The sequence below is a fragment of the Hemiscyllium ocellatum genome, chromosome 10 (genome assembly GCF_020745735.1).
Source record: "Hemiscyllium ocellatum isolate sHemOce1 chromosome 10, sHemOce1.pat.X.cur, whole genome shotgun sequence".
NCBI classification, from domain to species: domain Eukaryota; kingdom Metazoa; phylum Chordata; class Chondrichthyes; order Orectolobiformes; family Hemiscylliidae; genus Hemiscyllium; species Hemiscyllium ocellatum.
The window spans coordinates 71,635,636-71,663,140 of record NC_083410.1 but is presented as its reverse complement, the minus strand read 5'-3'; the positions used below and the strand labels follow the sequence as shown (position 1 = coordinate 71,663,140).

Genomic DNA, 27,505 nt, shown 5'->3' with positions numbered 1-27,505 from the left:
CTGGAAAAGTGCAGCATGTGAGGCAAAATCAGAGGAGCAGGAGAATCAACGTTTCCGGCATAAGCCCTTCTTCAGGAATGCCCGAAACTCTGGTCTCCAGCATCTGCAGTCCTCACTTCCTCAATAGTGTCTTGGTCAACATGATTAAAAAAAACTTAATACCACAGTTGAGGTGAGAATGATTATCTTGGACTTCAAGATAACATTTGACTGAGTGTGGCATCAAGAAACCCTAATAAAATTCAATCAATGGGAATTGATTCAGGTGGGGGAATCGGTAGAGAATCTCCATTGGATGGAATCATACCTAGCACAAAAGAAATTGGTTGTAGTTATTGGAAGCTAACCATCTCAGGCCCAAGGTTATCTCTGCAGGAGTGCCTCACATTAATGTCCTAAACTTAACTGCTTCATCAATAACACTTGTTCCAAAGTAAGGTGAGAAGTAAGGACATACACTGATGATTAGCTATTGTTCAGTATCATTTGCAAATCTTCAGATGATGAAGCATTCTCTGTCCTCCTGCAACAAATCCTGAATAATGTTCAGGATTGGAACGATAGTAGCAAGTAATACTCAAATGTAACACATACAAATGCTAGGTAAAAGTTATCTCCAATTTATGAAAATTTAACCATCTCTCACATGAAGTATAGCAGTGCCATAATCCATTATCAACATCCTACGGGTAAGAATTGAACAGAAATTTAACTGGATCAGTCATATAAATATTGTGGCTTCAAGAGCAGATCAGTAGTTGGGTAGATCTTTTTTAATCAACCTGGTCAGATATGTTACAACACAATTGCAAGATAGGATTTAAATCTGAGCCTCCTGGCTCAGGGTAGGGGATACTACCACTGCACAACAGCCTTATCCAGTACTTGTGTAGATATTATTAATTGACCTTTCAGAAATGTTATTATGTACCTCTGGAGCAGGTGGGTCTTGAATCTTGCCCTCTTAGCTCTTGATAGGAAAACTACCACTGCACAAAAGAGCCCCCATTCAGTGTTTGGTTAGTTATTTTCATCAACCTGTGCAGACATGTGATGACACTTGGGAGCAGGTGTGACTTGAGCCCAGGTCTCCTGGCTCAGAGGTTGAAACATTGCCACCGTAGCAGAAAAGCCCTTCAGTATTTTGGTAGATATTTTCAATCAACCTGTGCAGGAGCTACTCGAGGAAAAATGAGAAAAAAAAGGATTTTAAGACTTTGCTCTAAACTGACTAACATTTTTCTGTCCAATTTTAAAGATAAAAAAGGAACTCCAATTCTGAGTCCTGATGGTTTACCTTTGTTTGGACATGGACGAGACAGTAAGCCTTTAATTGACCCAAAAGGCAAGCCAGTTTTGTCAGTCGGGGGAAAGCCCGTCATTGGATTGTTCCATCACTTTAAAACGACAGTTGCGCCTACAACCACAACAGTCAAAACCACAGCTACAACAACCACACCGGAGCCAACTACCACACCCGAGCCAACTACCACACCGGAGCCAACTACTACACCGGAGCCAACTACAACAGAACTAACAACTAAACCTACTACTGTAATTCCAACATATCCCACAGCCAGTTATCTAAGATTGAATGAAGCTGGTTACCCTGTTCTAGGTTCTGCTGATACTGTTGACAGCTTGACTGCAGGTAAGAACCACTGGGCATTTCATTAACCATTATAAATGCAATTTTCCAAATTAGGAGCATTTGACAAATTATTATTAAAGTAAACTTTATGATATTTGTCTCTGATTTGTCCTGACAATGTACATACATGCCTATGATTTAGTATTGCGTAGAATTCACAAATACTGTATGCCGCGTTGAAATGAGTACTTAACTACAAAGATCACACAAGAAGATATGGGGCAGATTATATCATGCCCAGTTCACAGCTGTGATATGGACTTTAATAGTATGGTGACAGTCAGGGGTAGGGCACCATTTTAGCAGTCAATTGCACTCTACAAACTGTTGGTTATTAAATGTTGGTACTTTAACTTGACTTTGGAATCTATGATCAAAAACATAACTAGGTTGCCTTCAACCAGGATATCACTGTATTTCAGGTGAAGCTTAGAAAGAGCTCATTTGTTTTGTTCTTCTGGATGCAAACCAAATTTTAACTTAAGGGTAATACAGAGATTAATGAGAACACTAAAATTCTGAATTGAACAAACCGAACAGTCAGGTTGACAGTTACAAATGAAAAGACCTAAAAACCATGTGATCAACAGCAACAGCAAAGTTATCCAACAGGTTATAAACCTTTTGATTGTCCTTCATCAGTAGGATTCCAGTGAGGTGGTGGTTTGGGGACACTCATAAATTTAATCATTGCTACAATCATCCTGTATCCTGCCATCCTGTCCCCACCAAAGCAGAAATGGTTGTCACAGTTTTATGTGGAACAGAGAAAGCCTCTTGCATCCCAGGTCCCCTTGTCTCAATTAGTTACCTAAAATGGCTGCTGCCTGTCCAGCCTCACTTTTTCTGTTTCTCCCACCCTAGTGTTTCTTGCCCTCACTCCACCATTAAAAGTGCACAGGTGCTCTCTTCCCATTCATGCTCTCTTCAGCCCTGCCCTATCCGAGCCTTTTGTTTGTGCGGATTCTGAAATGTTGAAGAGTCACAATCCTGGCCCCTGCTTCAACTGTCTTGGAGCATTAACTAGATGTGAGGATGTGAGAAACCCATAGAAATTCTATTATGTCTCACCTCATTCAGAATCCTAAAATGGCTAACATTGCAATCCAAAGACTGATGTGTTAGTGCATATTCTGCAATGGAAATGCAAAATCTGCCATTTTGGTAAAGACAACTTCTAGAATCCTAGAATCACTGAACCAACAGCTGGGAACAAAAGCCAGTAATCCCTTTTAGCCCTTTGATACTCACTAGACATCTCTACAAATCCGTCTCTTCACTTTCCTATTGACCACCCCAACTCTCCTGATGAACCCTCCCACCCCATTCTCCACACCCTCTCAGCTCCCTTTCCTCTCACGATCTGTCTCTCCCACCCACAGGTACCCTCTTCTCTCTCCCCTACCCACACCCACTGTATCTATTTTTGCCCCTTCACCTAGTAAATCTATTTCTCCATCAACCACTGGTTTCTGTCTCTACTCATAATCACCATTCTCTCTGGCTCTCCACCACTCCCTCAATCCCTCTCTTCCAATTTCTCTGTTTTGTGGTTCAGGGTCAAAGGGACAAATGACCTACTCCTGCACCTATTTTCTATATTTCTAATTCTATGTTTTCCTCCTCTCCCATCAACACAACCCACAAAGGCTTGCTTGTGTTCTCTCTCTCTCTCTGTCTCTGTCTCTCTGTCTGTCTCTTCTGAGGACTTCATTTTCTCTCTCTGCATTTCTCTCACTACAGCACAGACTATTTTCCTGTATCTTTTATCCAAACTTCTATTTCCTCTCTTTATTACCTTTCTCTGCTTATATTGTCTTTATTTCTCAACCCCAAGTCTTACTCTTTTTATCATACCCAACCCCCCAATTCCCCTGCATGTTCTCAGTCTTCCAATCTCTCAGTCCCTCGCTACCATACATTTTCCTCTTTCACCCTCTTTTTTTTCTTCTTCTCTCTCTCTCTCTCACTCACAATCCTTCTCTCTCTATCTCTCTCACTCACAATCCTTCTCTCTCTATCTCCAATTATTACTGCATCTACCTAAGTCTCTCTCTTACTCTGTAATCCTCTCTCTTTAGTACTATTGCTTCCCACCCTCTCCCTCCCACCTTTCTCCTTCGCCCTCTCTCACTCCCCCTCTCCCTCCCTGGCTTCATCCCATGCTCCCCCTTTTCCCATTCCCCTCACCATCCCTCCTGCTTTCCCACCCTCCCTTCCTGCTCACACTCCCCCTCTGTCTCTCTCTCTCTCTCTCTCCAGTCCATCTCCATCTTTCTCTCCCACATTCCCTGTCTCTCTCTCTCTCTCTCTCTCTCTCTCTCCCCTCTCTCCCTTCCCTATCCTGCTGCTCCACCAAACCCTCCCTAGAACCCTCCCTAGTCTATCACTTCCTACCAGGTCATCGCTTCCTTGCAATCTGCCACGGTCTCCCCGTCCTTAGCTCCCTCCATCCTTGTTGTGCTCTCCCAGTCCATTGCTCCCTCCATCTGTGTCATGCTGTCCTGGTCTGTTGCTCCCTTCATTCCTGTCATGCTCTCCCAATTCGTCCCTCACTCTAAACTATTTCCTCTTTCACACTGACTCTCGGTCAGAAAAATTGATGATACAGTGATCATGATGCACTTAATTCCCTCAAACCAGATCCAGCTACATCGCCTCCATAGGTGCTTGCTAAGACTGTTCTCATGAACACAATTAAGAAATTCATCTCCATTTCATCACCTACGTTATTGTTACAATACTAGAATAATTGAAGCTAATTGACAGAAAATGCTTTGTGCAACATAATTCAATCAGTAAAACTTACATTGCTAAAATGTGTAAGTATATTTTATTCTGCTTAGATGCATTGTTGAAATATTGAACTTAAGTCTCAGTTTTTCCAAAGTAGCAAAACTTTCCTAATGAGGAGAAAAATGTGCTTTAGTAACACTGTGCTAAAGGCTGATGTACTAAATTAACCCAGCATACTATACAATAATTAGAAAAATAATATACTGTACTCAGCAATTTTAGTTGTAGATTGTACCTTTTCAATGCTGACTATTTAAACCAAAATGCCCTCTTGGCAATATTGGAATTGATCATAACACATTGCAATTAGAAATACTTCAACAACAAAACATTTAATAGTGTGTTTCTTCGTGTTCTTGAAATTAAGGTGTTGGAACATAACATGCAGCATCTCCTTAATTGAAAGGATGTTTTAAAATTAATTTGGTTCTCATAAAATCAGTGTTTCTAATGCTGAGTAATCTTCACACATTCGAGCATCAGTCAGGAAATAGTTGCTCTGATTCCTTCTCCAATTAAATAAATCAATGGGAAATCCAGAGCTACAGATTGCACTTCATGCCCACTACACTCTATGAATGCCACTTTCTCTGACAATAATATGTCACAGAATAAAAAGTCAATTCATATTATTTTTAAAATTTTGGTTACAAATTAGTTTTCAAATGGTGTGAAAGCAGCATATTATTTCTGCTCAAAAACCCTTTCAATCATTAAAATTAAGTAACTATATGAATTGCAATTGTTTCCTTTTCTGTCTGGAGAGAGTTGAATTTGGATGGGGAAATTGATAGATGCATTAGATTCATAAGAGCCACTGACAACCAACAAAATTTGAATTTCCTTTTAAGATTGAATAAGCACACATAGATGTTATTATATATATGGAAACCACAAATGCATAAAGCTAGATTCAAAACAGAAAGTGCTGTCAATATTGAATCAGTTGAGATCAATAAAGAAACAGTCAATGATATGGTGCTGATGAAGGGTCTTCATCCTTCAAAAAGACTACCCAAGGGTTTACATTTCCAGCATTTTATTTGAATAAGGATGTATCCTTTCTAAGTGATAAGTACTTTCTCACGGAAGAATTTTACAAGAATTCTCATTATCTTTTCCAAACAAGATTTGTTTTCATGTAGATGACCAAGTAAATGAATCAAATTTTCTTTGTGTATTTAGTTGAATTTAGCTTCACATTAAACTTAAAAAGTGACCTAAATCTAAGTTCTGACAGCATCTAAATGAAAATCCATTTCCATTATTAAGGTATTTAGCTACTTGTGATTAGTTAATATCATTACTAAAACAATATCCAAAGGAATTTCACAGAACATTGTACAGCAGTGATAATAATTATCAAGTAGCCTATCATCAGTCGGAAGTGATATTTTACATTGCTTTGCAGAAATTCAAATTCTCAATTGCATATCATTTTCATTTTATACAATTTTGCTTTTCAATAGAAGAGGCTTCTGGGATGGACTGGGATCTGCTAACCATTCCCACAGAAGGTGATTCATTGGATTCTTTAGACATTAAAGAAGGTACTGTCTGGTTGTGGTTGCTTCTCTTTCTGTTCTGCATTGTTTAATATTCTGTACACTCTCTTGTAAATGTCAATGAGGTATAGAAACAAAACCACAGAGGGTCAATTGTACATCTTGTCCAGGCTGACCCAAAGCCACCTCAGTGTCTTTTCTAATCTCTCTTCCTGCATATGGCCCATAGCCCTGCATCTTACAAACACTTAAGATGCAGATCCAGGTACTTGTATGAAACATTTAAGGTATCAAGGGAAACAGAGTTCTCCTGTCTACTCTATCTCTACCCCTCACAATTTTATATGCCTCAATCATGTCACCCCGCAGCTTTCTCTGTTCCAAAGAAAACTATCCCAGTCTTTCTAATTGCTCCTCATAACCACAATTCTCAAGCCTTGGCAATATTCTGGTAAATCATCTTTGCAATCTCTCCATTGCAATTATGCCCACACTTTCAATATTCCAGTTGTGGCCTCACCAGTGTCTTACACAGTTTCATAATTATATCCCTACTTTTGTATTCTATGCCTCTGCCAAATTCAGGAGAGCATTCCATATGCCTTCTTTACAAGCTTATCTCCCTATACTGCTACCCTTAGAGATTGTATACTTGCATGCCAAGATCTGTCATTTCATCTATCGCTCACAGTTTTGTTTTGTATGTTCCTTTTAATAGTTTGACCTTTCTAAAAGCATTAACTCGTACTTATCAAAGTTGAACTACATCTACTTTCTTTTTTATTCCTGATGAAGGGCTTTTGCCCGAAACGTCGACCTCACTGCACTTTGGATGCTGCCTGAACTGCTGTGCTCTTCCAGCACCGCTGATCCAGAATTTGGTTTCCAGCATCTGCAGTCATTGTTTTTACATTTACTTTCCTGCCTGACCATTACACTTTGTTTTCTAATACTAAGTCAACTTTGAATCAAAATCAACACATTACCTTGTTTCCCCTGGGCTTTTACATTTTCGATTAGTCTGCCATATGGGACCTTGTCAAATACCTTACTAAAATCTATGTCTACAACATCTACTGCACGACCCTTATTGATCCTTCTTGTCACTTCCTCAAAGAGTTTAACCAAATTTGTGAAACAAAACCTTTGCTGAACAAAGCTTGCTGACCTCCCTGACTAATCCATACCTTTCTAATTTGAACTTTCAATGTTAATTCTTATTTGAACTTTCAATGTTAATTCTAACAATTTGCCCATCACTCAAGTAAAATTACTGGCGTAGAATTGTTTGGTATTCCCTTTGTAAGCTTTAGAAACAACAGAGCCATATTTTAATTCTATTAGATTTAAAATAGTGATGGAAAAGGATTGACCAGATCTAAAAGTTGAAGTTCTAAATTGGAGAAAGGTCAATTTCAGCGTTGTTAGGCAAGAACTTTCAGGGGCAAATATTTGCTGGGAAATGGGAAGCTTTCAGAAATGAGATAACGAGAATGCAGAGAAAGTATATTCCTGTTAGGGTGAAAGGAAAGGCTGGTAGGTAAAGGGAATGCTGGATGACTAAAGAAATTGAGGGTTAGGTTAAGAAAAAGAAAGAAGCATGTGTAAAGTATAGACAGGATAGGTCGAGTGAATCCTTAGAAGAGTATAAAGGCAGTAGGAGTATACTTAAGAGGGAAATCAGGAGGGCAAAAAGGGGGCATAGTTTTGGCAAATAAAATTAAGGAGAATCCAAAGGGTTTTTACAAACACATTAAGGACAAAAGGGTAACTAGGGAGAGAATAGGGCCCCTCAAAGATCAGCCTTTGTGTGAAGCTGCAGAAAATGGGGGAGATACTAAAAGAATATTTTGCGTCAGAATGTACGGTGGAAAAGGACATGGAAGATATGGAATGTAGGGAAATAGCTGGTGACATCTTGAAAAATGTTCATATTACAGAGTAGGAAGTGCTGGATATCTTGAAACGTGCAAAGGTGGTTAAATCCCCAGGACCTGATCTGCCGTATCCTAGAACTCTGTGGGAAGCTATGGAAATGATTGCTGGGCCTCTTGCTGAAAATTTGAATTATCAATAGTCATAGATGAGGTGTCAGAAGACTGGAGGTTGGCTAACATGGTTCCACTGTTTAGGAAGGGTGGTAAGGACAAGTCAGGGAACTATAGACCAGTGAGCCTGACATCAGATGTGGGCAAGTTGTTGGAGGGAATCCTGACAGGCAGAATGTACACGTATTTAGAAAGACAAGAACTGATTACGGATAGTCAACATGGCTTTGTGCATGGGAAATCATGTCTCACAAACTTGATTAAGTTTTTTGAAGAAGTAACAAAGAGGATTGATGAGGGCAAAGCGGTAGATGTGATCTATGTGGTCTTCGGTAAGGCGTTCGACAAGGTAGATACAGAATTGGCTCAATGGTAGAAAACAGAGGGTGGTGGTGGCCTGTGACCAGTGGAGTGCCACAACGATCGGTGCTGGGTCCTCTACGTTTCGTCATTTATATAAATTATTTGGTTGCAAGCATAAGAGCCTATAGTTAGTAAGTTTGCAGATGACACCAAAATTGGAGGTATAGTACACAGTGAAGGATCTTGATCAGATGGGCAAATGAGCTGAGAAGTGGCAGATGGAGTTCAATTCAGATGAATGCAAGGTGCTGCATTTTGGGAAAGCAAATCTTAGCAGGACTTATACACTTAATGGTAAGGTCCTAGGGAGTGTTGCTGAACAAAGAGATCTTGGAGTGCAGGTTCATAGTTCCTTGAAAGTGGAGTCGTAGGTAGATAGGATAGTGAAGAAGGCATTTGGTATGCTTTCCTTTATTGGTCAGAGTATTGAGTACAGGAGTTGGGAGGTCATGTTGCAGTTGTACAGGACATTGGTTAGGCCACTGTTGGAATATTGTGTGCATTTCTGGTCTCCTGCCTATTGGAAAAATGCTGTGAAAATTGAAAAGCTTCAGAAAAGAGTTACAAGGATGTTGCCAGGGTGGAAGGATTTGAGCTATAGGGAGAGTCTGAACAGGCTGGGGCTGTTTTCCCTGGAGTGTTGGAGGCTGAGGGGTGACCTTATAGAGTATTACAAAATTATGAGGGGCATGGATAGGATAAATAGGCAAAGTCTTTTCCCTGGGGTCAGAGAGTCCAGAACTAGAGGGCATAGGTTTAGGGTGAGAAGGGAATGATATAAAGGTGACCTAAGGGGCAACTTTTTCACGTAGAGGGTGGTACGTGTATTTAATGAGCTGCCAGACAATGTGTGGAGGCTGGTACAATTGCAACATTTAAGAGGCATTTGGGTGGGTATATGAATAGGAAGGATTTTGAGGGATATGGGCCAGGTGCTGGCAGGTGGGACAAGACTGGGTTGGGATATCTGGTTGGCATGGACGGGTTGGAACGAAGGGTCTGTTTCCATGCTGTACATTTCTATGACTCTATTTGCATTTGTCTAGTCTCTGGCACTTCATCTGTGTCCAGTGAAGATTGAAAAATAACTCTTAGAGCATCTGCTATTTTCGTCCTGACCTCCTTCAACATCCTGCAGGAACAATCCATTCAGCACTGGCAAATTATCCACTTAGAAAATTCAAACTGCTCTCACACTTCCTCTCTCCCTATAATTATTTTGTCCAATATTTCACACTGCTCCCCTTGGATTACTATATCAATATTTCACACTGCTCTTCTTGGATTACTATATCAATATCATCTCTTTCTTTTTTGAATATAGAGCCAAAAAATTCATTTGAAAATTCTTCCCAGATCCTCTGCATCTTCACACAAGTTCCCTCCTTCATCTCTGAAATGTCCCGTTTTCTTCCTAACTGTAAGGTAAAACATATTTGGGTTTTTCTTTTATCTTGCTTGCTAATGTTTTTCATGCCCTCTCTTTCATTTCCTTATTTCTTATTTTTTACTTGGTCTCTGTACTTTCTGTATACCTCTAGGCTATCTTGATTCTTTTTGTGTGCGACTACCATAAGCTTTCTTTTTTCTGTTGAATCTTCCCCTTATTTTCTGGACAACTCTAAGGGTCTAGATTTGGGAGTACCATTCTTATTCTTGGAGGAGACGTATCTGCTTTTGTCATAAAGATTTCACTTTTTGTCCTTCCCCCTGGTATACCACTGATTTACCTTTGAGCAGTCCTGTACTGTCCATCTCAACCAATCACTTTGTAGTTTTATAAAATTTGTCTTCCTCCTGTCAAAACTTTTATTCCTGAATTATCTCTATTATCTTCCTTAAATCTGAATTGTGGTCACTATCCCTGATATGGTCCCCTACTGTCACTTCATCCACTTGCCCATCTTTAATTCCCAAAACTAAACCTAGAATTGGATCTCTTCTTGTTGGGCTTGTCACATATTGCTTAAAAGGTTTTCCCAGTTAAGCCACTTTTGGAATACTGCATTTAATTCTGGTCTCCCCGCTGTAGGAAAGATGTTAAACTTGGAAACATACAGAAAAGATTTATAAGGATGTTTCCATGGTTGGAGGGTTTGACCTATAACGAGAGGCTGAATAGGCTGGGGCTGTTATCCCTCGGAGGCTGAGGTTATAAACCTTATAGATATTTTAAAATCATGAGGGGCATGGATAGGTCTTTTTTCCCAAGGTAGGGAAGTCCAAAACTAGAGGGCATAAGTTTAAGGTGAGAGGGGAAATATCTAAAAGCAACCTAAGGGACAACTTTTTCACACAAAAAGTAGTGTGTGCATGGAAGGAGATGCCGGAGGAAGTAATGGGGATTGGTTCAATTACAACATATAAAAGGCATCTGGACTGGTACATGAATAAGCTTAGAGGGATATGGACCTAATTCTGGCAAATGGGATAAAATTAGATTATATGGTTGGCATGAATGAGTTAGATCGAAGGGTCTGTTTCCAGGTTGTACATCTCTACACGGAACATGAATTTTTCACCCTCAATGTTCCCTGTATTGTTTCAAACCCCGTTAAAGTAGCCCTCTTATTTTTGCCCTCTTATTCCTACAGGTAGAAACCTGTCTACTTATATGTTCTTCTATCTCTCTTCCACTATTGGGATTCTATTGCATATTCCTAATATCTTGACTGCCCCCTTTTTTTCCCTAAGATCAACCCATGAAGCCCCATTTGTTAACCCATTTAATGCTTCATTCCTTCTCACAGCTATGATTTTTTTTAACAACTTACCAACTGTACCCCTTTTTTTGACACCCACTGTGTCATGTCTGAAAACTCTATATCTAGGGATATTGGCCTGCTGATTTTGCCCCTCCTTTAGCCAGGTTTCCATTATAGCAATGACATTCTTCTGCCATGTATTTGTCTATGCCATTAGTTCTTCTGCGTTGTTTACAATATTCCTTGCATTGAAGCATAAGCAGCTCAGCCCTGTCAATTTTCTTTCCTGAATGGTTTTAAATCTTCATTTCTTTTGTCTTTGAGTTGCTGACTACATTACTAACTAATGTTCTGCCTCCCATTTCCTGATCTGAATCTGACCTATCTAAGCCTACACTTGGTCCCCAACCCCCCATTATACAAGTTTAAAACATCATCAACAGAACTAACAAAAGCGTCCACGAGGATATGTGTTCCAGCTCTGCCCAGGTGCACTCTGTCAGGCTTGTACATATCACACCTTCCCCAGAAATGGTCCCAATGCCTTAAGAATCTACACCCCTCCCTGGTATACCGTTTCTCCAGCCATGCATATATCTGATCTGTCGTCTTATTCCTGTTTTAGCTAACATGTTTCTACCATGTTTGAGGTGAAAGATGAAATGTCTCTTTGATCAATTTAATACTTTCTCAGACTACTTTTAATACTGTATCAAAATAGTCAAAGTTGGCATACACCAAATAAATAACGTGCAACTGCATTAGAATGGTTTGTGTAGACTAACTGAAAAATTGCTAGTTGTCAGCAGTCATGAAATCTCTGTTAACTTACTAGTGGCTGCCATTCACCCTTATAATGTCAACTAACCGGCACTTCTCATTTGTGCAAGTCCTTCTGTTTTCTGCTACTCTTGGAGTTAGCACACTGTAAAATGTGCGAGCTCTACAGAAAAACATGTGTGTTGACCAGAAGGGAATGAATGTGTTTCAGATGTAGTTCATCTTGCCAAAAGATCTGTCAGCACACTTAATGTGTCAACAAATAAGTTTTACTTACAGCATATTGGAATTGAAATCGCAAAGAATCAGTATTGGTGACATGTTTTTAGGTAATCTAAGGCTGTGCAGGGCCAAATCAGGCTCATGTTCACAAGAATCACATTTTGCCTTCGATATATTTCATGAAATATATGCTGCAAGATAGTGATAAGCTAATGAGTTCAAATGTTGAAACTTGAAATGGACCCAAGCCAGACACTTTGTAAGTATAAAACAAAATGGTCAGGGAATATGCAAAATTATAGGTCAGTCGAAACCGTTGAATCTAACCAGCTCGCATTTTTCAACATCCAATCTTGTTTATACTGACAGGGCCTTCATTCAAAAAATTACTTGGAGAAAAGAACACAATTTTCTTACAACAAAATGTAATTTGTTTCTTCCAAAGTGATCTCTGATGAGGGTCAACATGGACTCTCCAGTGGGTCAGTAGTCACACTGTGTTTCTATGGCCATAGGAAAAGTCCCTGGATTAATACCAGGCAGAAACAGGGCTCCACTGCTGCTTCATTGTCCAGGCAATGTGCATTGTCCACATTTCATAGGGGTGGCACAATGGCTCAGTGGTTAGCACTGCTGCCTCACAGCGCCACGTATCCAGATTCTATTCCACTCTTGGACCTCTGTTTGCACATTCTCCCTCTGGCTGTGTGGGTTTCCTGTGGGGTGCGCTGGTTTCCTCCCACAGTCCAAAGATGTGCAGATTAAGTGGATGGCCATGCCAAATTGCCCATAGTGTCCAGGGAGGTGCAGGCTAGGTGGACTAGCCATGGCAAACGAAAGGGTTATGGGGATAGGGTGGGATGCCTCTTTGGAGTGTCAATGGGAACTTGATGGGCCATCTGGCCTGTTTCCATACTGTAGGGATTCTATTAAACATCCTTTTGTTAAGGCAACGGAATTTTCTAAGTCCATATTTTACCAAATATGTAACTCCTATCGCTAATAATGTTCTCCAATAATTTCTCTAGTACAAACATAAGGTTGACTGGCCTGTAATTCCTCAGATTATCCGTTTTGCCTTTTTAAAAAACAGAACAACGTTGGCTATTCTCCAGTCCTCTAGGACCTCTCCTGTGACCAAAGAGAATACAAAAATTTCAAACAAGACCCCAACAGTGTCCTCACCTGTCTCCCTCAGTATTCTGGGCTAGATCCCATCAGGTCCTGGGGACTTGTTAACCTTCATGTTTTTGAAAACACTCATCACTACCTTATATTGACATGCCCAAGAAATCAACACACCCCTCTCAAGACTCACCATTACCATGATTTGGAGATGCCGGTGTTGGACTGGGGTGTACAAAGTTAAAAATCACACAACAACAGGTTATAGTCCAACAGGTTTAATTGGAAGCACCCTAGCTTTTGGAGTGACGTTCCTTCATCAGGTGATGAAGTACAATCACCTGATGAAGGAGTGATGCTCCGAAAGCTAGTGTGCTTCCAATTAAACCTGTTGGACTATAACCTGGTGTTGTGATTTTTAACTTTGTACACCATTACCATGTCCTCCTCCTCTAAGAATACCAATACAAAGTGTTTGTTAAGGACCTCATGCCCACTTCCTCTTGATCTATCCATAAATTCCCCCATTTTTCTACCTGCCTTTCCCTGGCTACCCCCTTGCTCTTTAAGTGTAAACTTCCGTATGATTTACTTTAATCCTGTTTCCAAAGGAAGTTCATTACCCCTTTTAGCCCTCCTAATTCATTGTGCAAGATTTTCCCTGCTGTCTTTGTATTCTTTGAGACCCCTGACTGTCTTCAGTTTCCTAAACCTTATATATATCTCCTTTTTCTTTTTGCACAAGCCCACAACTACTCTTGTTTCCAAGGTCCCTGAATCTTGCCAGGCTTGTCTTTCATCTTCATGTTTGTGCTGAATTCAAATCAATTGGCTTTTAAAAGATTCCCACGGCCAGATGTGAATTTTGATTAGATTAATTTCCCTACAGAGTGGAAACAGACTTTCGGCCCAACCAATCCACACCGACCCTCCGAAGAGTAACCTACCCAGACCCATTTCCCTCTAGCTAATGCACCTAACACTACGGGCAATTTAGCATGGCCAATTCACCTAGCCTGCACATCTTTGGACAGTGGGAGGAAACAAGAGCACCCGGAAGAAACCCACGCAGATACAAGGAGAATGTGTAAACTCCACAGAAACAGTCACCCCATGCTGGAATTTACTCTGAAACAACCACTCCACAATCTATATTCCCCAGTTCCTGTCTAATATTGTGGTTGTTAATCTTCCCCCAACTTCATGCTTTCACCTAAGGACCACATTTGTCCTTATTCATAAGTAATTAAAAATATACAGAATTATGGTCATCGTTCCTGAACTACTCCCCACTGAGACATGGATCACCTGGCTGCGCTTGCTGCCCAATACCAGGTCCAGAATGGAGCCCTCCTCATTGGACTATTTACAGATTGTTTCAAGAAGTCTTCCTGGAAGCACATAACAAACCTCCACATTCCCCATCCCCATTCAAGCTCGTAGCACTAAGCGTGTCCTGTGGGGTGCGCTGGTTTAACAGAGGGGAAGTTAAAATCACTCACCATAATCTGACCATATATCTGTTCCACTATTGCCTGCTGGCTGTCAGAAAGCCTGTATTAAAATTCCATGGAACTGATTGCACCTTTCCTATTCCTGAGCTCCACCCACATAGACTCATTGTAAGAACCTTCTGATATGTCTTCCCTCAGTATAGCTGTGATATTCTTTCTGATCAGTAACCCAACTCCCTGTCTCTTTTACATCCCCCTCTATCTCCTCTGAAACATCTAAATCCCAGAATATTATGCTGCTAGTTTTGCCCCACCTCCCCAACCAAGTCTCTGTAACAGCTATAACATCATCGTTATATGTATTAATCCAAACTATAACTTCTTCTGCCTTACCTATCAAACTCCTCACATGCCTTACATCCATAGAAGCATCCTTGATCCTGGCACCATAATCTGACCACATATCTGTTCCACTATTGCCTGTTGGAGACTCGCCTGCAGCGACAGAAATGCCAATCTGTGCCCCTGACTCTAGAGTCTAATATTGCTACTGCTCTGAGGCTACTACTGATCTGGTTGCTGCTGCTGCTTTACTAGAGAGGGCAACCCTCCAACAGTGCACTTGTTTGGATGGGGAATGGCCACAGGAGACTCCTGCGCTGCCTGACCAAGCTTTGTGGTCTTCCGGGTGGTCACCCAACTTTTCTCTATCTGCATAACCCTTACTGGTGTGTGAGCAGCTTGCTAAACATACTACCCACAACATTCTCAGCCTCATTGATGCACCATTGTCAGTTCATCCATAGCTTCAGGCATTCCTTGTGCCAAACTGGGAGCTCAACACATTTCCTGCATACCAGAAGTGTCCCTCATTTCCCACATATTGCAAGAGGAATATTCCATGTGGCCAGGCTCTCCTGCCATTTCAAACCTTATTAACTACAGACAACAATCCAGAAACTGATTGCACAACCTTGCACAGTAGTCAACAGACTCACATCTCTCAGTCGCAACTCTCTGGTCCAATTAGGGAGTCATGGCTGACAGGAGTGTCAGATGTCATGTTCACTATGAGAGCTGGCACTGAAGGAACTGGATCAGTGTCAAGGTACATGTCAATAAAGGGTGACTTGTGATGGGATACCAGCCTCTGTGGAATTATTTCATTGGTGACAAGGGAAAAGCATACTCTTGAAGAAATTCACCTGCAGCAGTTGTCTATGAGTTGGGATAAGCATTTCTGGCCTCATGCTATTATTTGGGAAGCTTGACTCATTTGACCCTGCAGATGAACATTGCACCCAGTATGTGGAAAGAATGAATTAGTTTCCCCGGGCAGATGACATTGAGGTAGATGAAAAGCAATGATAAATTCTCCTGACCCAAAGCTTTTTCAATTTTTCGGAGCCTGACTTTCCGGATGCACAAGATACTAAAATCTTTCAGGAATTGATAGATTTAGTTAAGGAATATTATGACCTCTAATTCTAAGATGCTAGCAGTTTTACATGGCAATTTGAGAACTAGGAGAATCTACATTGGGATGTTTTTTACTCGGTTAAGAAACTGGCAGAGACATGTGACTTTGGTTTAGATTACATACAGTGTGGAAACAGGCCCTTCGGCCCAACAAGTCTACACCGACCCACCGAAGCGCAACCCACCCAGACCCATTCCCCTACATTTACCCCTTCACCTAACACTATTTAGCATAGCCAATTCACCTAAGCTGTGGGAGGAAACTGGAGCACCCAGAGAAAACCCACACAGAAACGGGAAGAATGTGCAAACTCCACACAGTCAGTTGCCTGAGGTGGGAATTGAACCCGGATCTCTGGCACTGTGAGGCAGCAGTGCTAACCACTGTGCCACCGTGCCACCCACCACTCTTAATGAGATACTGAGAGACTGTTTGATATGTGCAATTCATGATGCAACCATGCAAAAGCATCTACAGTACTAGCTGAAGTCCAACCAGACTCAAAACAGGGACTACAACTGGCTTTATCATTGGAAAATGAGGCAATTGGAACATATGAGTAGCACGGTATTCCGATGGAAATGGACATCCTCGCCAGTCTGACTGAGTTTGGGGAACACCACTTATGTGAAGGCAACTGCATTGCCTCACTCAGGACACATCCTGAACAGAGTAGGACAGCCCATAGCAAAACCTCAAAGTAAAACCAGGACTCCGGACCTCAATTCCTCTACCAATAAAGTCCAGTACACCATATGCCTTCTTCACAGCATTATTTATCTGGGTGGCAACTTTCAGAGATCTGTGTACATGGACTCCAAGATCCCTCTGCTCATCCACACTACCAAGTAGCCTACCATTAGCCCAGTAATCCATCTTATCTTGCTACATTGAACTCCATTTGCCACCTTTCTGCCCAGCTTTGCAACTTATCTATATCCCGCTGTAACCTGCCACATCCTTCTTCGCTGTCCACAACTCCACCGACTTTCGTGTCATCCGCAAACTTGCTCACCCAGCTTTCAAGCCCCTCCTCTAGGTCATTTATAAAAATGACAAACAGCAATGGTCCCAAAACAGATCCTTGTGGAACACCGCTAGTAACTGCACTCCAAGTTGAACCTATACCATCAACTACTACCCTGTGTCTCCTTCCAGCCAGCTAATTCCTAATCCAAACCTCGAATGCACCCTCAATGCCAGACCTCCGTAGTTTTTGTATTAGCCTACCATGGGGTACCTTATCGAACGCCTTGCTAAAATCCATATACACCACATCTACTGCTTTACCCTCATCCACTTCCTTGGTCACCTTCTCAAAGAACTCAATAAGGTTTGTGAGGCACGACCTGCCGTTCACAAAACCATGCTGACTATCCTTGATCACATTATTCCTATCCAGATGTTCATAAATCCTATCCCTTACAATTCTCTCTAAGACTTTGCCCACAACAGAAGTGAGACTCACTGGCCTATAGTTACTCGGGCTATCCCTACTGCCCTTCTTGAACAAGGGGACCACATTCGCTATCCTCCAGTCTTCTGGCACTATTCCCGTAGACAATGACAACATAAAAATCAAGGCCAATAGCTCCGCTATCTCTTCCCTAGCTTCCCAGAGGATCCTAGGATAAATGCCATCAGGTCCAGGGGACTTATCTATTTTCATCCTTTCCAGTATTCCCCAGACCTCTTCCCTACATACCTCAAGGTCATCCATTCTATTCACTTGTGACTCAATATTCACATCAGCAACAGTGTCCTGTTCCTGAGTGAATACTGACGAAAAGTATTGATTTAGTGTCTCTCCAATCTCCTCTGCCTCCACGCACAACTTCCCACTACTATCCTTGACTGGACCGATACCTACCCTAGTCATCCTTTTATTCCTGACATACCTATAGAAAGCCTTTGGGTTTTCCCTAGTCCTACCAACTAAGGACTTTTCATGTCCCCTTCTCGCTGCTCTTAGCTCTCTCTTTAGATTCTTCCTGGCTACCTTGTAACTCTCAATCGCCCCAACTGAACCTTCACGCCTCATCTTTACATATGCCGCCCTCTTCCCTTTCACAAGGGTTTCCAATTCCTTATTAAACCACGGCTCCCTCACAAGACCCTTAACTCCCTGCCTGACTGGTACATACTTATCAAGGACACCCAATAGCTGTTCCTTGAACAATCTCCACATATCATTTGTGTTCTTCCCTTGAAGCCTATTTTTCCAATCCACGCATCCTAAGCCATGCCTCACCACATCATAATTTCCCTGCCCCCAGCTATAACTCTTGCCCTGCAGTGCACACTTATCCCTCTCCATCACTAGAGTAAAGGTCACCGAGTTGTGGTCACTGTCCCCGAAGTGCTCACCTACCTCCAAGTCTAACACCTGGCCTGGTTCATTACCTAGAACCAAATCCAGTATAGCCTCACCTCTTGTTGGCCTGTCTACATATTGTGTCAGGAAACCCTCCTGCACACATTGGATAAACACCGACCCATCTAATGAACTCGAGCTATAGCTTTCCCAGTCAATATCTGGGAAGTTAAAGTCCCCCATAACAACCACCCTGTTACTTTCACTCTTCTCCTGAATCATCCTCGCAATACTTTCCTCTACTTCTCTCAGACTATTAGGAGGCCTGTAGAAAACTCCTAACAGGGTGACCTCACCTTTCCTATTTCTAATCTCAGCCCAAACTACCTCAGATGGCAAGTCTTCCTCCATCGTCCTTTCCACCGCTGTAATACTATCCTTGACAAGCAATGCCGCACCTCCCCCTCTTTTACCCCCATCTCTGACCCTGTTAAAAGATTTAAACCCTGGAACCTGCAACAGCCATTCCTGTCCCTGTTCTACCCACATCTCTGTAATGGCCACAACATCGAAGTCCTAGGTACCAACCCACGCTGCAAGTTCACCTACCTTATTTCTTATACTTCTGGCATTGAAGTGTACACACTTCAAGCCACCTTCCTGTTTACAGGCTCCCTCCTTTGAGATCGATGCCTTGTTCCTAACCTACCTACACTCAAGGTCCTGTACCCTAAAGCTACAGCCCAGGTTCCTATGACCCTGCAGAGTTAGTTTAAACCCTCCCAAAGAGCACTAGCAAACCTCCCCCCAAGGATACTGGTGCCCCTCAGGTTCAGGTGTAGACCATCCTGTTTATAGAGGTCCCACCTTCCCCAGAAAGAACCCCAGTTGTCCAGAAACCGGAATCCCTCCCTCCTGCACCATCCCTGTAGCCACGCATTTAACTGCTCGCTCTCCCTATTCCTCGACTCTCTATCACGTGGCACGGATAACAAACAAGAGACAACAACTCTGTTCGTTCTAGCTCTGAGCTTCCAACCTAGCTCCTTGAAAGCCTGCCTAGCATCCTCACCCCTCTTCCTACCTATGTCGTTGGTTCCAACGTGGACCACGATCTGGGGCTGCTTCCCCTCCCCCTTAAGGACCCGGAAAACACGATCAGAGACATCATGTACCCTTGCACCTGGGAGGCAACATACCAATCGTGAGTCTCCGTTGCCCCCGCAAAACCGCCTATCTGTGCCCCTCACTATTGAGTCCCCAAGAACTATCGCTCTACCTTTCTCCACCCTTCCCTTCTGAGCAACGGGGACAGGCTCCGTGCCAGAGGCCTGAACCTCATCTTTGGACTGTGGGAGGAAACTGGAGCAACTGGAGGAAACACACACAGACACGGGGAGAATGTGCAAACTCCACACAGATACTTGTCCCTGTGCTGTGAGGGAACAGTGCTACGGTAAGGCTGATGTATTTGCAGCAACCTCCAGCCAGAAGTACACCTCAGCCTCCTCAAGTGGTCCCAAGCAGTACAGATTCCAGTCTTCAGCCAATTCGATTTGATCCATGTGATTTCAAGAAATTATTGAAGGCGCTGGATACAACAAAGACTATGGACCCTGACAACATTCTGGCAATGATACTGTAAACTTGTGCTCCAAAATTTGCCGCTACCCTGACTACCTGTTCTAGTACAGCTACAACACTGGCAGCTCAATATTGGAAATTGCTCAAATACGTCCTGTACACAAAAAGTGGTTTTAAGTCCAACCCAGCCAATTACTGCCCCATCAGTCACTTGATCATCAATAAAGTGGTATTGATGCACACACCACCCTCTGCATGCAAAAGCCAACCACCTTCAACTGCTTCATTAATGAGATGATGTTATGTCAGAAGTGGAGATTATGCAAACATTCGTGAACATGTTCAGCACCATTCACGATGACTCAGATACTGAAACAGTCCATGTTCAAATGCAACAAGTTCTGGATGATATCTGGCCTTGGGATGATTAAAAAGTAACATAAGCACCACACAAGTGCCAGACAATGACCAACCCCGATAAAAGGCAATATAATCTAATTGCCCCTTGACATTCAATGGTGAGGACTGCAGATGCTGGAGATAACAGTTGAGAATGTGGTGCTGGAAAAGCACAGGAAATCAGGGAGCATCCGAAGAGCAGGAAAATCAAAGTTTCGAGCAATAGCCCTTCTTGATGAAGGACTTTTGCCCAAAACATCAATTTTCCTGCTCCTCTGATGCTGCCTGACCACCTATGCTTTTCCAGCACCACACTCTTGCTTCAATGGTATTACCATCACTGAATCCCCCACTATCAATATCCTTGGACTTCCATTGTCCAGAAACTCAACTAGACTTGTCACGTAAACGCAGTGCCTACAAGAGCAGATCAGAGCCTATGAATACAGCCAGTAGCTCATCTCCTGACTCATCGAAGCCTGTCCAAAATCAACAAGGCATGCACTCAGACGTGTGATGGAATGCATTCCTGATGGGTGCATCAGAAAATCAACAACACTCAAGAAGCTTGACACTATCCAGGAGGAAGCAACTCACTTGATTGGTACCACCTCCATAGCATCTACTCCCTCCATCACTGATGCTCAGTAACAGCAGTGTATATAATCTACAAGATACACTGCATAAATTAACCAAGGATCCTTGGATAGCACATTTCAAATATACCACAACGTCCATCTAGAAGGGCAAAGCAGATACATGGGAATGTCACCATCTGCAAGCCACTCACATCCTTGGAAATTTGTTGATGTTCTTCACTGTTGCTAGGTCAAAATCCTGGGATTCCCTCTCTGAGAGCATTATGGGTCAACCTACTGTATGTGAACTGCAGCAGTTCGAGAAGGCAGCTCAGCACCATCTTCTCAAGTGTAATTAAAGATGCTCAGTAGATGCTGCAAGTCAGCAATGCCCATGCTTTATGAGTGAATTTAAAATAAAATGATAGGGTCATAGAGAGTCACAGAATTGTACAGCACAGAAGCAGACCTTTCGGTCCAACTCGTCCATGCCAACAAGATATCCCAAATTAATCTAGTCCCATTTGCCAACATTTGGTCCATATCCCTCTAAACTCTTCCTGTTCATATACCCATCCAGATGCCTTTTAAATATTGTAAATTGTTCCAGCCTCTATCACTTCCTCTGACAGCTTATTCCATACATGAACCATCCTCTGCATGAAAAAGTTGCCTCTTTGGTCCCTTTTAAATCTTTCTCTTCTCAACTTAAAACTACGCCCTCTAGTTTTGGAGTCCCTTGCCCTGGAGAAAAAAATGACCATGTCTATTCACCCTAGCCATGCTCCTCATGATTTTATAAACCTCTTTAAGGACTAGACCAAATTCTGAGGAATGATGTCAGACAGGTGTTGAAGATGGCATGATGGAGAGCATTTTAGTGACCACTACACCATGCGTTTTTGGTTTGTGTTTTGTGTTATGAAGCTATGCACAGTAATCATGAATTGGAAGGCAGGAAGCTAGAATTGGTTTGTGAAAGCAAAAATGATAGGGATGGAGGAGTGTGTGGTTCCTTTAAGAGGTAAGGTGTTTTTCTAAGATTTATACAGAAAAATGTATCTGTAAGTAGCTGCAGATTACAGACACTTCTGAAATTGAAACATGTATCAATTAGCTGTGTGTTTGGAAATCTTAGGTTTGTTTTGATGTTTTTCAAGTAGTTTGAACTAGAGTTGAAAAGTGTGGTGCTGGAAAAGCACAACAGATCGGGCAGCACCTCAGGAGCAGGTGAATTAATGTTTCAGGCAAAAGCCCTTCATCAGGAATGTGGGGGTGGTGATGATGAAGTGGACTGAGATAAGTAGAAGGATGGAGTGGGGCTCGGGGTAAATGGAGACGATGAGTAGGTAGAGGTGGTGGGTGATAGTCATAGCTTAGAGGGGAGGGTGGAGCGGATATGTGGGAAGGAAGATGGACAGGTGGGACAGTTCAAGAGGGTGGTGCCAAGTTGGAGGGTTGGTCCTGGAATGAGGTGGGCGTGAGGGGAAATGAGGAAACTGGTGAAGTCAATGTTGATGTCATGTGGTTGGAAGATCCCAAGGCAGAAGATGAGGCGTTTTTCCTCCAGGCGTCAAGTGGCTTGGATTTGGTGGTGGATGAGGCCCAGGACTTGCATGTCCTTGGCGAAGTAGGAGGATGAGTTGAAGTGGTCAGCCACAGGGCGGTGGGGTTGATTGATGTGTGTCCCAGAGATGTTCCCTGAAACATTACACAAGTTGGTGTCCTGTCTGCCCAATGTAGAGGAGACCACATTGAGAGCAACAGACATAGTAGATGAGGCGTTTGGTTGAGTAAGGGAAAGCTTTCTTACAGCAGGAAGAGTCACAGAAGGTGTACTCCAGGTAGCTGTGGGAGTCAGTAGGTTTGAAGTAGATGTCTGTGTTGAGTCAATTGTCGGTATGGAGACAGAGAGGTCCCTTACTGGCAATTCCTCTGCCTCCACCCTATCTGGTCCCAGGAGGAGCAATTCCACTCCAAGACATCCCAGATGGCCTCTTATTTCAAAGATCACAATTTCCCTTCCCCTGTGGTCAACAATGCCCTCCAGCGCATCTCTTCCACTCTCCACACCTTCACCCTTGAATCCCACCCCTCCAATCCAAGCAAGAATAGAACCCACCAGTCCTTACCTTCAACTCCACTAATCCCCAGATACAATGCATTATTCTCCGCCGTTTCTGCTACTTACAATCAGACCCCACCACCAGAGATATATTTCCCTCCCATCCCCTGTCAGCATTCCGCAGAGACCATTCCCTCATTAGGTCTACGTGCCCCTCCACCCCTCCCACACCAACCCACCCTCCACTCCTGACACCTTCTCTTGCACAAGAGGTGTAAAATCTGTGCCCACACCTCCCCCCTCACCTCTGTCAAAGGCCCCAAAGGATCCTTCCACATCTGGCAGAGATTTTCCTGCACATTGAAACACCTGTCTACTGTGTCCATTGCTCTCGATGTGGACTCCTGTACATTGGGGAGACAGGACGCCAACTCACGGAACATTTCAGAGAACATCTCTGGGGGACACGCACCAAACAACCTCGCTGTCCTATGGCCGACCACTTCAACTGCCCCTCCCACTCCACCCAGGACATGTTAATCCTGGACCACCTTTACTGCCAAATCTCAGCCACCTGACACCTGGACGAAGAACGTCTGACCTGCTGTGCTTTTCCAGCGCCACAATTTTTGACTCTGATCTCCAGCATCTGCTGTCCTCACTTTCTCCAACTAGCTTAAATCAGTCAATTAATTTAAACCAAATGCTTATAGACTGAAAGCCAATTAAATTTAAATCAGATGGTTTTGACAACCTCCGATCAATGTCCAAAAATTGATTTGTCATCCAAGGTATATAAGGAGAGGGTTTTTGAAAATCGAGTCAGAGGGAACTGCCATCTAAGAAATAAACATCTAGCTCTTACAAAATATCTCTAAGCTCTTTAAAAAAGCACCGTCTATCCATGAACCATGGCACTTCTAGCTAAGAATCCTCAGAGAAGAAGTCACAGAGAAAACACTGCTGACAATAGGATCAGCAGAAGAAAGCTGTTTGTGACTTGAGAACAGCAGAAGAAAGGCTTTTCTGACTAGAGAGACAGCAGTGAAGGCAGAGCATTCCAGAAGGCACATTCTGTGTAGACTTTGAGAGACTAAGTTTTAATTTATTTTTTATTATTACTTGGGTTTATATAAGTGGGACTTGTGTTAATTGGAACAGCATCCCAGTAGAATTTGGTCTGGTCAGGGAACAGTTAGCAGTTAGGGGGGAGTTGTTCAGTTTGCTAGTAATTCAGTTAATTTGTTCACTGTTAGGGTTAAATCAATAAATTGTTACTTGTTGCTTATAAAGTGAAGATCATGGATTTTCTTTCACCTAACCACACTTTTAACAGATTATAAAGGCAGGCAAACTTCTCTGGGTATGTCGGTTTTAATTATCACAGGGGTTCGACCTTTCCTGTTTATGACATATCGAAAAAGAGAAAGATGGCCAACAAAAAAGTGTTTTAGATTGGGGGAAGGCAGATTTTAGTAAAATAGGGGGGGAATTAGGAACAGTTACTAGGGGGTGTATCTTCAGAACAACAGGAGACAATCAAAACAGTACTGGGGAGAGTACAGGCCCAATATGTTCCCTTTCAGGTGAAATGTAAGAGCAACAAGCCCAGAGAACCTGGGATGTCCAAAATATTCAGGACTGGATAAAAAGGAAAAGGAAAATATACCAGACGCATACGCAACAAATCAATGGAGGCCCTAGTGAAGTATTGAAAATGCTGAGAGGATCTAAATTAGACAGTTAGGAGAACAAAGAGAACATGTGGAAAAATATTGGCAGGCAAGATTAGAGAGATGAAAATGTGTTGCTGGAAAAGCGCAGCAGGTCAGGCAGCACCCAAGGAGCAGGAGAATTGACATTTCGGGCATGAGCCCTTCTTCAGGAAAGATTAGAGAGCTGTCTAACATATTCTAGAAGTATATCAAGGAGAAAGAGGTAGGGCTCAATTGGAGAAGAGGTCAGAGGAGGAGAACATTTGGAGAGTATTAAACTTCACATCTGTCTTTACTCAGGTGAAGGAGGATGTAGGTACAGAATTTGAGAAGGCAATGGACTGTGAGGTTCGTGAGGAGTTTGATATAGAGAGTGGAGGTATTGGAAATTTCGCAGATTTAATAGTCGAAAAATCTCAAGATCCCGATGTGATCTATCTCTGGCTCCTGTGGGAGATGAGGAAGGAAATCATAGGGCTGCTGACACTAATTTTTAATTCTTCTCCAACCACAGGGAAGTTGCCAGAGGACTGGAGGACAGCTAATATGGTTCCACTTTACAAGAAGAGAGGTAGAGATAGACCAGGGAACTACATGGCAATGAATCTCTCATCATTGGTAGGGAATCTTTTGGAGAAAATTATGAAGGAGAAAATTAATCTGTATTTAGAGAAGCAAGGTTTGATAAATGATAGCATTACTAGAGTAATGCCAAACAAATCTGTTTGAATTCTTCACGAGTTGACCAAGTGTGGAGGTGAAGGAACTGCAGTTGATGTAGTTTATATGCATTTCAGTAAGGTCTTCAATGAGTGGAAGACTGACAAAGAAAGTAAACGCACCTGGGATCCAGAGTAACTTGGCAAGTTGGATTCAAAATTGGCTCAATGACAAGAAACAGAGGTTGGTGACTGGAGGCCAGTGTCCAGTGGTTCAGAGTTAGGTCCTTTGATATTTGTGATATACAGAAACAATGTCAATGAGAATGTAGAGGGGATGGTAGTAAGTTTGTGGATGATATGAAAATTGGCTGCATCATTGACAGTGAGGAAGAAGGAAGTTATAGAAGGATATGTACAGATTGGTCAGATGGGCAGATCAGTTAAAATGATTTAAGGTAAATTTAAAGTAAATATGAGGTAATGCAACTTGGTAGAAGAAACAGGACAGGGGAATGCAAGTTACAGGACACTAGGAAGCTAAGAAGAACAAGAGGGTTTTTATGTTTCTTATCCACCAATTCATGATGGCAGTGGAACAGGTTAATAGAGTTGTTAAGGCATACAAGATTTCTGTCTTTATCAGTCAAGGCATTGATTATAAAAGCAAAGAGATTATATTGGAGCTGGACAAGACTTTGGTTGGGCCACAGCTGGAAAAGTGTGTGCAGTTCTGTTCCCCACGCTATAGGAAGGATGTGATTGCACTGGACGGGGTGCAGAGGAGATCAAGAGGATGTTGTGTGGATGGAACATCTTGGCTATGAAGAGAGGCTAGATAAGCTCAGATGATTTCTTTAGAGCAGAGAAATTTGAGGGAGGACCTGATAGAGATGTATAAGATTATTAGGGGCACATACAGAAAGTTACAAGGTGGATAGAAAGTTGCTGTTGACAGTGTGTTGCTGGGAAAGCACAGCAGGTCAGGCAGCATCCGACGAGCAGGAGAATTGACATTTCGGGCCCAAGCTCTTCATGAGGGTTTCCTGATGAAGGGATTATGCCTGAAATGTTGACTCTCCTGCTCCTTGGATGCTGCCTGACCTGCTGTGCTTTCCCAGCAACACACTCTCGATCTGATCTCAGCATTTGCAGTCCTCACTTTCTCCTTCTGGATAGAAAGTTGCTATCCGCATTAGTCAAAGGGACAATAATAATGTGGCACGCTTTTAAGGTGAAAGACAGAATGTTCAGAGAGGACTAGAAGGGAGTAGAGGTCTGGAGTGGTTTGGGAGGGGGTGAGCGTGTGCGGGGGGAATTGAGTAAAGTACCTCTCAACCTAAAATTTAACTGGATGAGCAATGGAAGTATCATAACACTAAAGGCCATGGGCCTACTTCTAGAGTGGGGCTAGTGTATATTTAGTGTAAATCATAGAATCCCTACAGTGTGAAAACAAGTCCACACCGATCCTTCAAAGAGTAACCCACCCAGACCCATTCCCCTACCCTATATTTACCTCTGACTAATGTACCTAACCTACACATCCCTGAACACTATGTGACAATTTAGTATGGCCAATTCACCTAACCTGCACATTTTTGGATTGTGGGAGGAAACTGGAGCATACGGAGGAAACCTATGCAAACAAGGGGAGAACGTGTAAACTCCACACAGACAGTCGAACAAGGCTGGAATCGAACCTGGGTCCCTGGTGCTGTGAAGCAGCAGTGCTAACCACTGAGTCACCGTGCCGCCCCACTTTATGTAATTTTGGTGGTACAGACTCAATACGCTAAAAGGCCTCCTCGTTATTGAATAATTTGGCAATCAAATCTGCAGGGAAATTACAAAGAGATGCCAACATCGCAATGACCTAGATATAGACCAGGATATTAGGGGTGTAAGAGCAGGGAAGGACAACTATTTCTAGATAGTGTTACAAAGAATTTCCTGCAGCAATATGTTTCTAATCAACAGGAAAGGATGCATTGTTGGACCGTGTTCTAAGAAATGAGCTGGGCCAAATGGCTCAAGATACTGTGCGAACATTAAGGAGACA

The 27,505-nt window shown here is 42.5% G+C and overlaps 1 protein-coding gene across 1 annotated transcript in view; it reads left to right on the top strand.

The window, feature by feature from the left end:
• Positions 1–27,505, top strand: part of fndc1 (fibronectin type III domain containing 1) — a 364,919-nt gene that overhangs the window by 265,679 nt on the left and 71,735 nt on the right. The window contains exons 13-14 of the mRNA XM_060831599.1: positions 1,259–1,651; positions 5,917–5,997. Coding sequence (XP_060687582.1) covers positions 1,259–1,651; positions 5,917–5,997 — 474 coding nt within the window. The remainder of the gene's footprint in view (positions 1–1,258; positions 1,652–5,916; positions 5,998–27,505) is intronic.